The sequence below is a fragment of the Solanum pennellii genome, chromosome 1 (assembly GCF_001406875.1).
Source record: "Solanum pennellii chromosome 1, SPENNV200".
Classification (NCBI taxonomy): domain Eukaryota; kingdom Viridiplantae; phylum Streptophyta; class Magnoliopsida; order Solanales; family Solanaceae; genus Solanum; species Solanum pennellii.
Genome location: NC_028637.1, coordinates 103,424,713 through 103,439,008, shown reverse-complemented (window position 1 = coordinate 103,439,008; position 14,296 = coordinate 103,424,713). Strand labels below are relative to the sequence as shown.

The window sequence follows — 14,296 nt, the reverse complement described above, 5'->3', positions numbered from 1 at the left end:
ATAAAAAATTATTTAAAAATTTAGTATACTTTCCTAATCTTGTTTGTGTTGTATAAATAAAAATAAAAATAAAAATAATATGCGTGTACTTTTGTATCTAGTTTCTTAATTATTTTAAGTAAATATAATTGAGGAAAAAAACGTGTTTTTAAAGATATTAGCTTAAATAGCCAGCAACGCGCTTTCGGTTTAATATCTGCGTATTTTCTTATGCTTCACTCTCTATATATATCAAAGGGCTCTTCTTCTTCTGTGTCTGTCGTCGATATTCTTTAGGGCTTTTGATGCATTGTCCTATGGTTTCTTTTGTAAGTTTTCTTTTGATTTACTTGCAATTTCTCTTTATTGAATCCAGAAAACTGAATGTGCGAATGATCGTTCTTGGTATTAATTAGTACACATAGTCTACATTACTACATAAGCATATGAAACAATTTAGCTGAAATCAGGTTCTTGATAGCAAGAATTTGTAGATTAACATTACTATGAGTCCAAGAGAAGTGGCATAACGTAGATAAACACTACTATGAGAAAAGAAAAAGAAAAAAAGATTGAGACCTGGAAGCGGTTCTTGATAACAAGAATTTGTTTTCATATACTATAACAATACATTCTTCAACTTTCTTCAAAACTTAATTATGTCTCAGAAGAAAGGCCACATAGGCTATTGCATGGGAAATAGGGATGTGGTCAAGGTGAGGATTGACATTTATAGATGCTACACTTAATACTGCCAATTTCATGAAAGTAGAGCTTTTACTAAATACCACTAGGTGCTATTTATTCCTACTTCATATTTTTTGATATCTTAAGTGTTCAATCTTGATCAAATATGCGAACCAGGAAAAGAAAGTACACCTTTTCTCAAGAGCTCTGATTTTGGAAAGTCAGCATTTGACATTAATCAGAAAGGAAGTAGAATAACATCATATATTGCAACTCTAGAGAATGATATCACAGGACCCGGTGATGGAAAAATTCAATTCATTTGTGGAATATAATGCAGGCTTGTAAAGATAAAAGCCAGCATGACTTGAGGTTTTAGGACTACCAGTTAGGTGATAAAGGTATTCTTAATTTGTTCTCTTCTATAATCTATATGTTCTATATTTATCTGAAATCCTTGTTGAGCTTTTATTAAATACTACTAAGTACTATTTATTCCTACTTCATATTTTTGGATATCTTAAGTGTTCAATCTTGATCAAATTTGCAAACTAGGAAAAGAAAGTACAACACCCTCTGCTCAAGAGCTCTAGTCTTGGGAAGTCCGCATTTAGTGTTAATCTGAAAGGAAGTAGAACAGCATTATTTATTGCAACTCCAGAGATAGATTGCACAAGACCGGAGGTGGACAAGTTCAATCCATTAGTGGAATGCAGTCTTATCAAAAAAAAAGCCAGAGGGAGTTGAGGTTTGAGGACTACAGTTAGGTAATAAAGGTGTCCGNATAAACACTACTATGAGAAAAGAAAAAGAAAAAAAGATTGAGACCTGGAAGCGGTTCTTGATAACAAGAATTTGTTATCTTAAGTGTTCAATCTTGATCAAATATGTGAACAAGGAAAAGAAAGTACACCTTTTCTCAAGAGCTCTGATTTTGGAAAGTCAGCATTTGAGATTAATCAGAAAGGAAGTAGAATAACATCATATATGAAGTAGAATCTTTCTATAATCTATATGTTCTATATTTATCTGAAATCCTTGTTGAGCTTTTATTAAATACTACTAAGTACTATTTATTCCTACTTCATATTTTTGGATATCTTAAGTGTTCAATCTTGATCAAATTTGCAAACTAGGAAAAGAAAGTACAACACCCTCTGCTCAAGAGCTCTAGTCTTGGGAAGTCCGCATTTAGTATTAATCTGAAAGGAAGTAGAACAGCGTTATTTATTGCAACTCCAGAGATAGATTGCACAAGAGCGGAGGTGGACAAGTATATATATATATATATATATATATATATATATATATATCCATTAGTGGAATGCAGTCTTATCAAGAAAAAAGCCAGAGGGAGTTGAGGTTTGAGGACTACAGTTAGGTAATAAAGGTGTCCGTAACTTGATTTCTTGTCTGTAAAAATATCAAAGAAATCTACCTTGCATTCAATTAACACTTTTTATACTTCATGGTGGGTGAATTGGCAGGTCAGAAAGGTTAGTGTTCATTTAGTGTTTCCAATACACAGGGAGTGTCATCGACAACACTAGGCCTTTCATATCACTTGTATTTAACCAATCAACTGTTGATCAACCTTTTTATCCTCATTTTAAATACATTTGCAGTGGAAAGAACAGGGCTTGACATAATAAAATGAAAAATTCTACAGCAACTGCATCTACCCATTTCCGAAGTCATAACAGTTCATTTTCCATATATTTCCCCCAATACATTATTGATAAACTCTTTTGCACTTGAAGTAGAGTTGAATCTAGTGCCTCAGACTTTTCTCCTTTCTANTCTCCTTTCTCCATGGTTCCATTCAAGACCGTTTTCACCTTTAAAACCAACTTCCAGTTCTTCCACTACATCCACCTTTTCTCCATCAAGGAATGCATGGGCTTTATCAACATCTGCGACTGTATCACATAACAATCTCCACTGCCTCCATGTTCAGTGTCACCTTCCAAGTATACTTAGTTAACAAAACTATCAGGCCACTCCTGTTTTGTCAAAAGAACTTTTCTCCTTCTCCCGTTATACCTATAGGAGGCCAGCCACAATCAACATTATGTTTCAAGCACTCTACTTGCTGCCAGTTAAAATGCTTTTAAGTGTTTCTGAACGTTTATGCAATTATATCTCATTGATACTTCTCTGCCATTGACTTTCAGTCATATAAATAATAAAATTATGGTCGATAAAATCGGTGAAGCACTTCTATTGTGGTGTTGTATATCTAAGCTATTGCTATTCTTGCCGCCTTTGTTCTTTGGTCCTCTGCAGCCAGAAATGACTCCATAAAGTTGGAGGAACACTTCAACAACCAACGCTTCTCACCCACCAACAGTTACTCAGTGCAGTTTGCCTGGCTCTTTTGAGGTTGATAGTATGCTGGATTGTAATCCATATAACTAATCCTCCCAGCACCTGTTATTTAAGAAGGGTCTAGTTGCTCAGAAATTGGACTAGGAGCTGGTTAGCCAAGTATCAACGACCAACAGTGAGTATCAAACTTAACCATTTATTGTTTTACTTACTGCGTGAGTTATAAAATTCCTAATTTTGACATCTAGACTTTCCTGACATTTTTTTTATTTCCGCTACCTAAGTTAGTACTCCACAGTCCTTTTTAACCTGATCGTTTTATTCTTCTTCTGGTTACTAATTTACAGGAATGTGGCTCAAGGATCCTACCAAGTTTAGGTTTACGTTCTTGAACAATGATCTATTGCCTTTTCCATTCGGCATTGCATTGTACATTATGCTTATGTGCTTGTGAAAGACATGATGCTTTTTGGATGAAGTGTACATATGGAGAAGTGAGAACCTTGTGAGATAATTTGATGTCTGTTGGGTGTGCTCTGTGACGTTGGTACCTTTGCCTTTGGTGCCTAGATTGTTATTTTTTTGATTGTGTCTCTGGCGTTTTTCTCTAAAAATATTTTCTTGCTACTTGTTTCAGCATCCTTGGCATACTCGTATCGGTAACCTTAACATCTTTGACGCACGTGACTTTGGTATTTGTGATTATTATATCCATGTGCTTTTGCTTCGTTTATCACTTTGGTCTTCGGGTGCAACAAACTGTGTTTTGACTCTTCTTTTCTCTTGAGATAACATATGGCTTAACGTTCTTTTTGTTCTTTCTTTTGGGGCATGCTTTTGTAGGGTGCACGGCAGCTTTGGATGCTGAACATTACTTGCAAGAAATCGGTGCCCTAGAGGGGTCTGTCTCTTCTTTTTGTTGCCCCTGTTATCCTTTATTTGTACTTTCTCATGCACCAGCTATACCTTAACATATTTGCAGGTTTTACTTTCCGAGAATCATGGAAGTGAATCCATCACCAGTTACGCCTCCTGCTGAAACACTACCTTCAGTCCAAATCTCGGTAGAGCACCCAAATTTGGCAACATCCATCCAGTACGGAGTTTCTAGTTTACCTGTAAGTTCACATTTCTGCATAATTAATGTTGCTCCTGGATGTGTTCATTGGTCTTAAACCAAGTATCATACTCACTGGAAGTTACATGATGTTTTGGAATGCCTCATTACTATTGCTATAAATGTTATGCACCTTGTTGTAATTATTGATGCTTTCGTCAAGGTAGATGTAACTGCGTCAAGTTTCTGGCCTCTGTCTTTATGTTTATTTGGTTTTACCGCATCAAGTAGGTTTATTCTAATTAATTTCAGTATTTCTTCAATAAATTGTAAACATCAATATAGTTGTCCAAGTTCCAAACAAACTCTCCAATGTATCAGACATGATTATGTTTTATAGCTGCACTTTTATTGATAAACTCGTACTTTTTATGTTTAACGTGAAAACAGAAGTTGTAGGCTATTATGAAAATTTCTGCTGTTGTTGGTTGCCGGTCTCTAACAACCCTGCTATGATCAGGCAAAAATATTCATCGATATTCGACATTCATCTCTAAGTAAAACATATGTTGCACCGAAATACAAACCTACAAGTGATATACCAAAGGGGAGAAGTTGGATTTTATGTGAGGCTTGTTCAGTAGTTTGTGTCATGCTTTGGTTGATCGATCAAAAGTGTAAGAAAAACACATATCATATGCAAAGATTGCAAGTACGGGTATCCTTTTGGTGAAATAATACAGCACAAAGTCCATGTTTTCCTCTAATCCAAGTAAAACACTGGAAACTTTAACAAGACTATAAAATTTGTTTATGTAGTTCTCTTTTTCATGGATGAAGAAAACGCTTCTGGCGTAAAAAGGACAGAAGTCATCATCATTCAAAGGGACTGGGATTTTTCTAAAATTTTCCCTTCTACCAATAATGTTGAAGTTTGAGGTGGGAATTCACTCAGGGTTCAAGGTGGCAATATTCCCTTCTACCACACAGTTCAATTTTTTGGTTTATTTTATGAAACAGGGATCAGGTATTTCATATTTTGGTAAACAAAAACTGTGGAACCTAGATTTTGCAAAATCAGAACCAGTAGCGAATATGAATTACCAGAAACTGAATTGTTTTGGATCACTGCTCTTGTATTTGAATGCAGGAACCTCCAATTGGTGTTCCGACATTCCATGAGAGGTGTTCATATCCTTTGCTAACAACAAAAACAAATCCAATGTTAGTCCCATATGTGTGGTCTGGCATAGAGTGTTCACAGACCCCTACCTTGTATACGTAAAGAGGCTCTTTCCATAAGATCCTCAGCACGAGTAATGCATATCAAAGCAGTTAAAAATTCGGTCTTTTCTACTATTGTAAGATAATTGTATCAGCATAAAACATCTAAAGAACAATGGAATATTATAGAGTTGTAGATGATAAGGGTAGGATAAATCTTAAAGGTGCAGAAATAACTAGCATTCCTAAAATTTATTTAGAAGTCCTTTCAGATTGCGGCTTTCTAGTTATGTTGAGAAGTCTATAGGAAGCTTACCTGAGATCGTGCTCTATTAACCACGTTACCTTTTATACAGGGGAACGAGAAGAAATTGTGTGGAGAGTATATTTGAAGTATTTTCCAAATAGAATAAGTTGGTATTTTATCTTAACCTACAGGTTATTTGCATCTTAATGTATATGTTTCTATGTGTTTATTTATTGTAACAGGATAATTGTTATTGCACTTTCTGACATGACTTGATCACAGGTATGGATTTAGAAAAGAAGTTGTTGAATGCCACGATATAGCTTATGATGAACTATCTATAGACATCTCTTCATAGTTCCATGGGGAAATTTCCCTATGTTGAGAATAAAATGACTAAAAAATGTACTGCTTGAGTCATTGGGCTACTAAAACTGGATCCCGACATATGTAGTTGCTCAAGTCATGTGTTATTTATTTTAATATGGTTTGAAGTTTTTCAGAATAAAAACTGGTACACCATGTTTTCGACTTGCCTGTAAGTTGAAATTGTTAAAAGGAGATAAGGAGATGGAGCAAAGAGGTGACACAGCTAATAAATGAGAAGGGGGAGATTGAGCATGTGGAAAGTATGAGGGTGTTCGAATAAAGGGAGAAGGTTAGATAGGAGTAGGCAAGGGGGGAGCTTAAGGCTCTAGTGGTTGCTGAAGAGTCTAGTTGGAGGCAAAAATTGAGGGCATTGTGGTTGACAGAAGGGGAATTCTAACAAAATAGGTGTGTGAGGGGGAGGAGGAAGGAAAACTTTATTGTCTTTATAGGTGCATGAGGGTGAGGAGGATGTGGAGGAGGCCATTGTATGGTTTTATGAACATTCTTTCAAGGAAGATATCAGATGGAGATGAAAATATTGGGGGCGCTAGTATTTAACCTAATAGGCGAGTGGGTGAGGGAGTGGCTAGAAAGGGCTGTATAAGAAGAAGAGGCGAGGGATAGTTGTCTTGGTGACAAGGCTCCGAGTCCTGATGGATTCTCCTTTGCTTTTTTCCAACAATGTTGGATGAAAGTCAAATGTGAGCTGTTGGGACCATTGCAGAATTCAGGGGAGTATGAGAAAAGTCTTAATGCATCCTTTGTTACTAATGTGCCAAAGAAGGAAGGTGTGACAAGTATAAAGGACTATAAACCTATTAGTCTGGTAGGAAGCATTTTCAAGATTTTATTTAAGGTGCGTTCAAATAAATTTAAAAGGTTCAGAAGTACTTTAAAATTCACTGTCCTTTTTCTGGGTGGGCTGGGGTTGGGGGATAGAGGGGAGATGGGTTGAAGAAGCTTTGCTCAAGATCCACTGAGTTTGGAACCTCGGGGATTTCTCCGGTTATAAAAAATATACTTAATTGAATTGTGCCTATGTCTGCTGATGCTGGTAGATATAGCAACACGTCTTTCAAATATATGATATTTGTTTGATTTCAATTTTGTAGAGCTTTCTAGAAGTAGATTTATTAACCAAAACAATTTTAAGCGGAGATGTAGCTTAGGTTGTCGAGAGCCGTGATTGACCTCTAGGATATCCTATTTTTGCTCCACAGCGAGCTCTTCGAGAATATAGTTTCTGGCTGGAGACCTCGAGCAATTAATGTCAGCAGTAATTAAATAAGGTACCTCTAGTAGTTATGAAATATCTAAGGATGTACAAAACACAAAAGAGATTTAACATACGTTATTACCTGACTTGCTTTTGAAATTCTCTATATTAGTTCTAGACTGCAAAGAAGATTGTCAATGAGGAAACAGTTGTATATTTGTATTTTCTTGTATATACCAAATACAGAACAGAGGTGGCATGCCAATTCTTAGATAAAAGCCAAAGAGATGTTTGGAAAAAGAAGTTTCTTAAAATTAAGAAGTGTATTGTATCCGTAGAAATAAATAAACTGATTCTTGAATTGTGTTTTCAACCGATCAAATTGTGTCTCTACCTCTGTGTGATGAGTCCATTAGTTGTTTACTACTTGGGTGCATTCCACATTTTCTGTTTCAGTTTATTCAGATGAATGGAAACACCACACAAATAGGATGATAATGCAGCTGTTATCTTAACTAGAAGAATTCTGATTTAGTTTTCTGTCAGTTAGTACAAATGAAACTATTCATTTTGCTCATTTAGGACTTTAGGTGCTGATCTTCCAGATGGGCTCAGTTGTGCCGTTCCAAGTATCAATATGTTTATACTCGAAGGATAGAAACATAACCTCTTAATTACAATTTTTTTGATGGAGGGATAAGTTACCCAAGAGATTAAGAGGAAAAGGGACAGAAGTAGATGTGTTATTTGCAACAGATGCAAAGGAAGGAAACATAGATTCAGTTACTTGATGAAAAAGAAAAGAGCAATGAAGTGGAACCAACAAAAACATGGAGGAGTTGCGGATAAATTGTTGTATCTTTCCTTATGATTGTAGTCTTTCTTGATATAATGGTAAGGTTACTAAAATAGATTAGCAGGTACCGGTGCTTTGATTTGTCCTCATTCTTTTAACTTTGAAATGCTTTTAACGATTCCTTTCTAGCGCTAATTTAAAGTTAGCACTTTTTTGGCTGTGGGGGTTATCTGATTACTAGTTTCTTTATCAGGTTGAACAAGCATGGTTACCATTACAACTAAAATATTGGAATCAAGGGGATAGAAAATATATTAAGCTAAAGAGAACATCTTTTGACACTTCAAGAAGTAATTAATTTGTAGATACGAGTAGTGATGAAAAGACAATGGTAGATTTCTTATGATGATAATGTTATAACCGTAACATGTATATTTTGATGATAAGTTGATTTAAGCTAGACTTTATTGCGTTAAGATGTAGCACTTAAAATGATGACTGAATGTGATGAAATGGGACAAAGTGAATTTGATATCACATGGAGGAATGTTGTCTCAATTGAGAGAAATATTGAAAAGAACATGATTGAATTGTTGTGTCTACATCATTACACGTAAACCCTATTTATAGACACTAGAATAATTTTTTTTATCAAGTAGGATTGTATTTTACAATTCCTATTTCTATTTGTATTCCTATTCCTATTCAAAATTGGATTGTATAAACCTATTCCTATTCTAATGGGATTGTATAAACCTATTCATGTTCTAACACTCCCCCTTAATCTCGTGCGTACAATTCATGTACCTAGCTTGTTACAAATGTAATTAATACGGGGAACAATGAGGAACTTGGTGAGATTATTGCAAGTTGATCAGTCAACTTCACAAAATTGACATTCATTCTCAGTGTAGCGTCTTCTCATTAAATCTTGGATCTAATGCGTATTGACAGTCAATCTCAATGTGCTTAATCTTTCTCATGAGATATTGAATTTGATGTATAATGTCGATAAAACATAGTGTGATAAAATTACTATGTTGTACTTTTCAAACCAAACTTTCAAAGACTGTTTCAGACCATACAGTGTCTTACATAATCGACATACAAGGCTACTAAACTCACCGTGAGCTACAAAGTGCTCAAACTCTAGTCTAAAGTATATGAATCATGCTCGAATCAATAGATAAGTCGATATTAAACGAGAAAGTCACTGAAAGTTGGCCGGAACATGCTCCTAAGCCGGTATATTAGATTTGATGGCTAATAGTGGTTATAATCTAACAAATAACATTATATGGGTAGGATAGGAATGGTAGCACGACCCAACTAGAAAATAGAAGGTCATATTGATGGCACAACCCTATTGAAAAAGAGAAATATAATATGAGTAGGGTTTGGAATGATGGCACAACCCTCAAAAATCAAATTTGAGGATTCATCGAAATGACAAATAGAACTGCGCTGATCAAATTTGAGGAGTCACCGAAAAGACACGGTGCTATGCAACTTAGATATAAAAAGTAGTTCGGAAAAATCTACGGTTCTACGTAAATTAAATATGAAAAGTAATCTGGAGAGATGCACAGTGCTACACAAATTAAATATGAAAAATTAGTAACCGGAAAGATGACGCGATGCTGCACAAAATAGATATAGAAAGTAGTCACCGAAATGATGACGCGGTGCTAAACAAATGAATATGAAAAAGTAGTCAACGAAAAGATAGCACGTTGCTACACAAATACCAACGGATATGGGGTTGACACAAAACAATCATTGGAAATTGACCGTGATAACTTGTCTCACTGAATTTTCTTTCTTTGAATATGGGGTTCATGCATATATCATTGGTGTTATTTTTGTTAACATAATTATTGGCCAGACGGGCGGCATATACGGGTAATAGCCACCCGCTGGCAGCAGAAGCTCTTTGATTTTCTACCAAGATCGTAGAGGCTTTGATACCATGTGAGAATTATTGAAAAGAATATTATTGAATTGTTGTTGTGTCTACATTATTACATTGAGACCCTATTTATTGACACTATAAAACAATCATTTACCAAGTAGGATACTACGTACTATTTCTATTCCTATTTTAAATAGGATTGTATAAACCCACTTCTATTCTAATAAGATTGTATAAACCTATTCATGTTCTAAAAGATGTGCAGTCTTTTATTATTGTGCTTCTAATATTTTGTTGTGTGAGGATTTTAGAAAAGTTCCAGCTATTATGTTGCTCTAAATAAATAAAAGTGCACTTGCGTTAACAATTTAAGTTTTTAGATGAGTTCTTTAATATGGTATTAGAGCGGACAAAGATTCAATATCTGAGTCTTAGTGTCACCCATAACTAAAATTATTCCATGTGCTTGGGAGCCCACATGTGAGGGGTTTGAACCCCTTTGACATTTCTTCATTTGAAAATAATTCTCGTTGTGAAAACACAAAGCCAAGGGAGATGCTCTTTGAATAGGAAAAAGTGTGGATCAAGACTCAAGTATAAATCTATATTTGAAGAGTCCTATGTTGCCACTTGGGGGCATAAATGAAACTCAGTACTAAATTATTCTCGGTCTCCGTTGCTCTTGGATTATTTAATAATGGCGCTCTAGCTTCTCTTTAGTGTAGCTATTATTGGAAGGTGTAGTGTCTTATCGACTTGTCCTAGTAACTTAAAAAGAGATCGAAGAGACTTTTTAGTAGACTTACTTTTAAACTTTTTTGTGGTTGAGCATACCTTATGCAGAGGCTGATATGCCTATTTCTTCAATAATAAGATGTTCATCTCCATATACAGAAGAAAATTCAATAGCAGCAGCATTTTTTAGAACAATTTATTGACATACGCTTTATGTAATATTCATATGCTGTGGAGCGAGTCCATTATCACATGCATCTGATTTTCCATCCTTATTTCCAGTAGCTTCATTTTGCATAGCCACAAGATCTAGTACATTGTTGTTTCTCCTGAAACACAATGCAGACATTACAGTTGCAATGCCAAGCATATGTATGTCAAATGGCCTTTGTGATGTTACAATTTTAGTCTACTGTGTAGTCCACACAAACTGACAAACTTGTAGGCAAGAATGCATTATAAACTTCGGATTTGACATATTAAATGCATCCAAAAAGCAGAATAGACATGTCTAAAAATTCCATCCATAAAGCGGAAGAAACTATGAATATCCAGAACAAGATAGACTAGATAGTCTCGAACTCCCAGACTGTTGCGCGTGTCTGTTGGGGAAATCCGTAAAGTTGGTAAGCCCAAATTTTTTTTAGCCAACATTGCACTAGCTTGACAATAGGAGCTGGCTTCACATACCAGCTTAAATGTTATGCATGCATCTAAAAATTCACTTATAGATGGATTTTACTTAGAAACATCCATTGAGCAAGAGACAGTATCTTCTGCCATTGCTGATTGAGGCGTCGAGTGTTCTATAGTAGTAGTTGGTGATACTAGCAGCGTAGGTTCATGTCCAATCTCATTAGGAGGAACTGCCATTGCTGATAGAGGCGTCGAGCGTTCTGTAGTAGTAGTTGGTGATACTAGTAGCATAGCTCCAAGACCAATCTCATTAGGAGGAATGTATTTGGTCCTTGCATAAATTAGAGTAACAGGTTCATCTTCGTCAGATATTATTTCAAAGTCTGGTCCCTGGAGATAGTTATCAAGTGTTCTCTGGATTTGAGCAGGTGACAAAATGCCATGTCTAGGCTTTGATATCTTTCTTCTTGGGAGAGGATCTTTGTCTGCTTCTCCAAAAAGATGGTGAACATTAGTGCACATAAAACAATAAGGTACTAATACAATTGATATTATCTTTTTGTGTGTGTGTAGGAGTGGGGGGTAAGCTGTTGCAAAAATTAGTATGGTTAAATATATTAGTTTTCCACTTTTTTATAACCCTTACACTTAAGAAAAATGTGATTCATGACACGACCTAGATACTATCTTACAAATCCTTGTTGCTCCCAGATATGAACTCCAAGATAAACCTTTAGAGGTCCCTTCAGGGCTTCTAAACTCCTCTCCGGTGGTAAACTGGAATACTGTACTCCTTAGCAAAGACAGGAAGGGGAGGCTGGGAAATTGAAATTTGAGATTGCAAAATGGAAGTCTTCTGAAGAAGTCATTGTGGAGGTACATTGAGGAGGGAAATGCTTTCGGGAAAGAGGTGATTAAAGTTGAGTATGGTGAGCTAACCCCATGGTGTACAGAAAGCACAGTTGAACCTTACGGGGTGTGGGAGTATGGAGAACAATCACAAGTTTGTGGTCACAAATGAAGGCAGACTTTTATATCAAAGTGGGAAATGACAGAAACAAGATCCTGGAAGGATTTCTGGATAGAACAATTTCCTCTTAGGAATCTCTTTCAAATTTGTGAGATGCTAATGTAGTTGCCTGTTGGGCCAGAAGTCAGAACAGGGATGGGATATAGCCTTCGGAAGGCTTGTAAATGATTGGGAGGTGGAATGGGTTGTAGAGTTACTAGAAGATAGGTGGAATGAGTATGGATTCAGTAAGCAGTGTCTACAGAAGAGGTAGAACTGATGGCTGGGATCCAAAACATCTCTGAAACTATTTCTGGAATGGGGACATTCCTAGAATAGTGATATGCCTCACTTGGCTTGTGATAAAGAGGGTCTGCTTCTCCAAAAAGATGGTGAACATTAGTGCACATAAAACAATAAGGTACTACTGCAATTGATATTATCTTTTTTTGTGTGTGTAGGAGTGGAGGGTGAGCTGTTGCAAAAATTTGTATGGTTAAATATATTAGTTTTCCACTTTTTTATAACCCTTACACTTATGAAAGGATGTGATTCATGACAAGACCTAGATACTATCTTACAAATCCTTGTTGCTCCCAGATATGAACTCCAAGATAAACCTTTAGAGGTCCCTTCAGGGATTCTAAACTCCTCTCCGGTTGTAAACTGGAATACTGTACTCCTTAGCAAAGACAGGAAGGGGAGGCTGGGAAATTGAAATTTGAGATTGCAAAATGGAAGTCATCTGAAGAAGTCATTGTGGAGGTACATTGAGGAGGGAAATGCTTTCGGGAAAGAGGTGATTAAAGCTGAGTATGGTGTGCTAACCCCATGGTGTACAGAGAGCACAGTTGAACCTTACGGGGTGTGGGAGTATGGAGAACAATCACAAGTTTGTGGTCATAAATGAAGGCAGACTTTTATATCAAAGTGGGAAATGACAGTAAAACAAGATTCTGGAAGGATTTCTGGATAGAACAATTTCCTCTTAGGAATCTCTTTCAAATTTGTGAGATGCTAATGTAGTTGCCTGTTGGGCCAGAAGTCAGAACAGGGATGGGATATAGCCTTCGGAAGGCTTGTAAATTATTGGGAGGTGGAATGGGTTGTAGAGTTATTAGGGAAGATAGGTGGAATAAGTATGAATTCAGTAAGCAGTGTCTACAGAAGAGGTCTCCAGCTGATGGCTGGGATCCGAAACATCTCTGGAACTATTTCTGGAATGGGGACATTCCTAGAATAGTGATATGCCTCACTTGGCTTGTGATAAAGAGGGCATGTTTAACGCAGGTAGTACTACAGAAGAAGAGCATACAATGTTATTTATGTATACATAAGTGAAATTTTCTTACCATTTGTTTCTTCCATTTGCATGCATTTGTCTGGGGATGATACTGCTGAACCTAAGCTTGATATTTTAATCATTTCCTCTTCGAGACAAGCTGAAGAGCCATCCTGTCCAGAAACCTCTTTGCCAACTTCCAGCTTTTGGTCATCACGAGATAACAGATCCGGATTCATCTCAGAAGGTAACTCTGTGCTTCCATGTTTGGGAACATAGTCATCTAGTGTCTCTTTAGTTCGCCATCTTAATCCACATGCATTGCAGAGCACTGGTTTTTCAGTTGGCCCAGGTCTCCATAGGCGGGTTTCTGTTTGAGTTCACAAATAATTAGCGTTTAAATGGGACAAAATATGAATAAAAACTTATAGGTAAATTATCTCAGAAACTAAAGCACAATGATCATTGACGATTAAGATTTTTTGTAGAAGGTTTAGAATGTACTGCACGAGAACATAAGCGTCACGGAACTGGAGTACGTATAGCGGGGAATATTATTGGCAAAACAAGAGGAAATATCTTTCTGTGAAACATATATAGACTTTTAGGATGTGTCAACTGCTTTTACACACATTTTTATCACCATTTTATGGCACCATACAGCATAGTTGAACGAGCTTGATGGTGGAAAGATTGAAAAGGATTTGCTTGTTGTGTTGAGGAACAATGCAAAATAGTTAACCTCTTGGCAGACTGCATTTCTTTGCATGATATTTTAAGGAGGAACGCTATCAACAGTAAAATGATACCCCCCACCCC

General features: G+C 36.3%; 1 protein-coding gene across 16 annotated transcripts; it reads left to right on the top strand.

Moving 5' to 3' along the window:
• The first annotated feature begins 198 nt into the window (after positions 1-198).
• LOC114077882 lies at positions 199-14,290 on the top strand. 16 transcript variants are annotated; one of them, XR_003579248.1, is made up of 9 exons: positions 199-308; positions 1,007-1,067; positions 1,222-1,433; positions 2,953-3,169; positions 3,342-3,372; positions 3,632-3,686; positions 3,838-3,895; positions 3,977-4,112; positions 7,690-13,551. XR_003579248.1 is itself a non-coding variant. In XM_027918246.1 (7 exons), the coding sequence occupies exons 4-7, from the start codon at positions 3,390-3,392 to the stop codon at positions 4,167-4,169; spliced, it is 405 nt and encodes a 134-aa protein (XP_027774047.1). In that variant the 5' UTR covers positions 199-308; positions 1,007-1,067; positions 2,953-3,169; positions 3,342-3,389; the 3' UTR covers positions 4,170-4,391. The 16 variants fall into 16 exon arrangements, 2 of the variants coding, with proteins under 2 accessions (XP_027774047.1, XP_027774049.1); XR_003579243.1 differs by having other exon boundaries at positions 3,342-3,499; XR_003579241.1 differs by having other exon boundaries at positions 3,342-3,537.
• The last annotated feature ends 6 nt before the right edge of the window (positions 14,291-14,296 follow it).

Bases quoted from the DNA above. Each gene is read 5' to 3' on its own strand.
- LOC114077882 (XM_027918246.1), top strand. From the start codon at position 3,390: ATGATCTATTGCCTTTTCCATTCGGCATTGCATTGTACATTATGCTTA. The intron at 3,489-3,631 runs GTGAGAACCTTG...TACTTGTTTCAG, and splicing joins TGAAGTGTACATATGGAGAA to CATCCTTGGCATACTCGTAT. The intron at 3,687-3,837 runs GTATTTGTGATT...ATGCTTTTGTAG, and splicing joins CTTTGACGCACGTGACTTTG to GGTGCACGGCAGCTTTGGAT.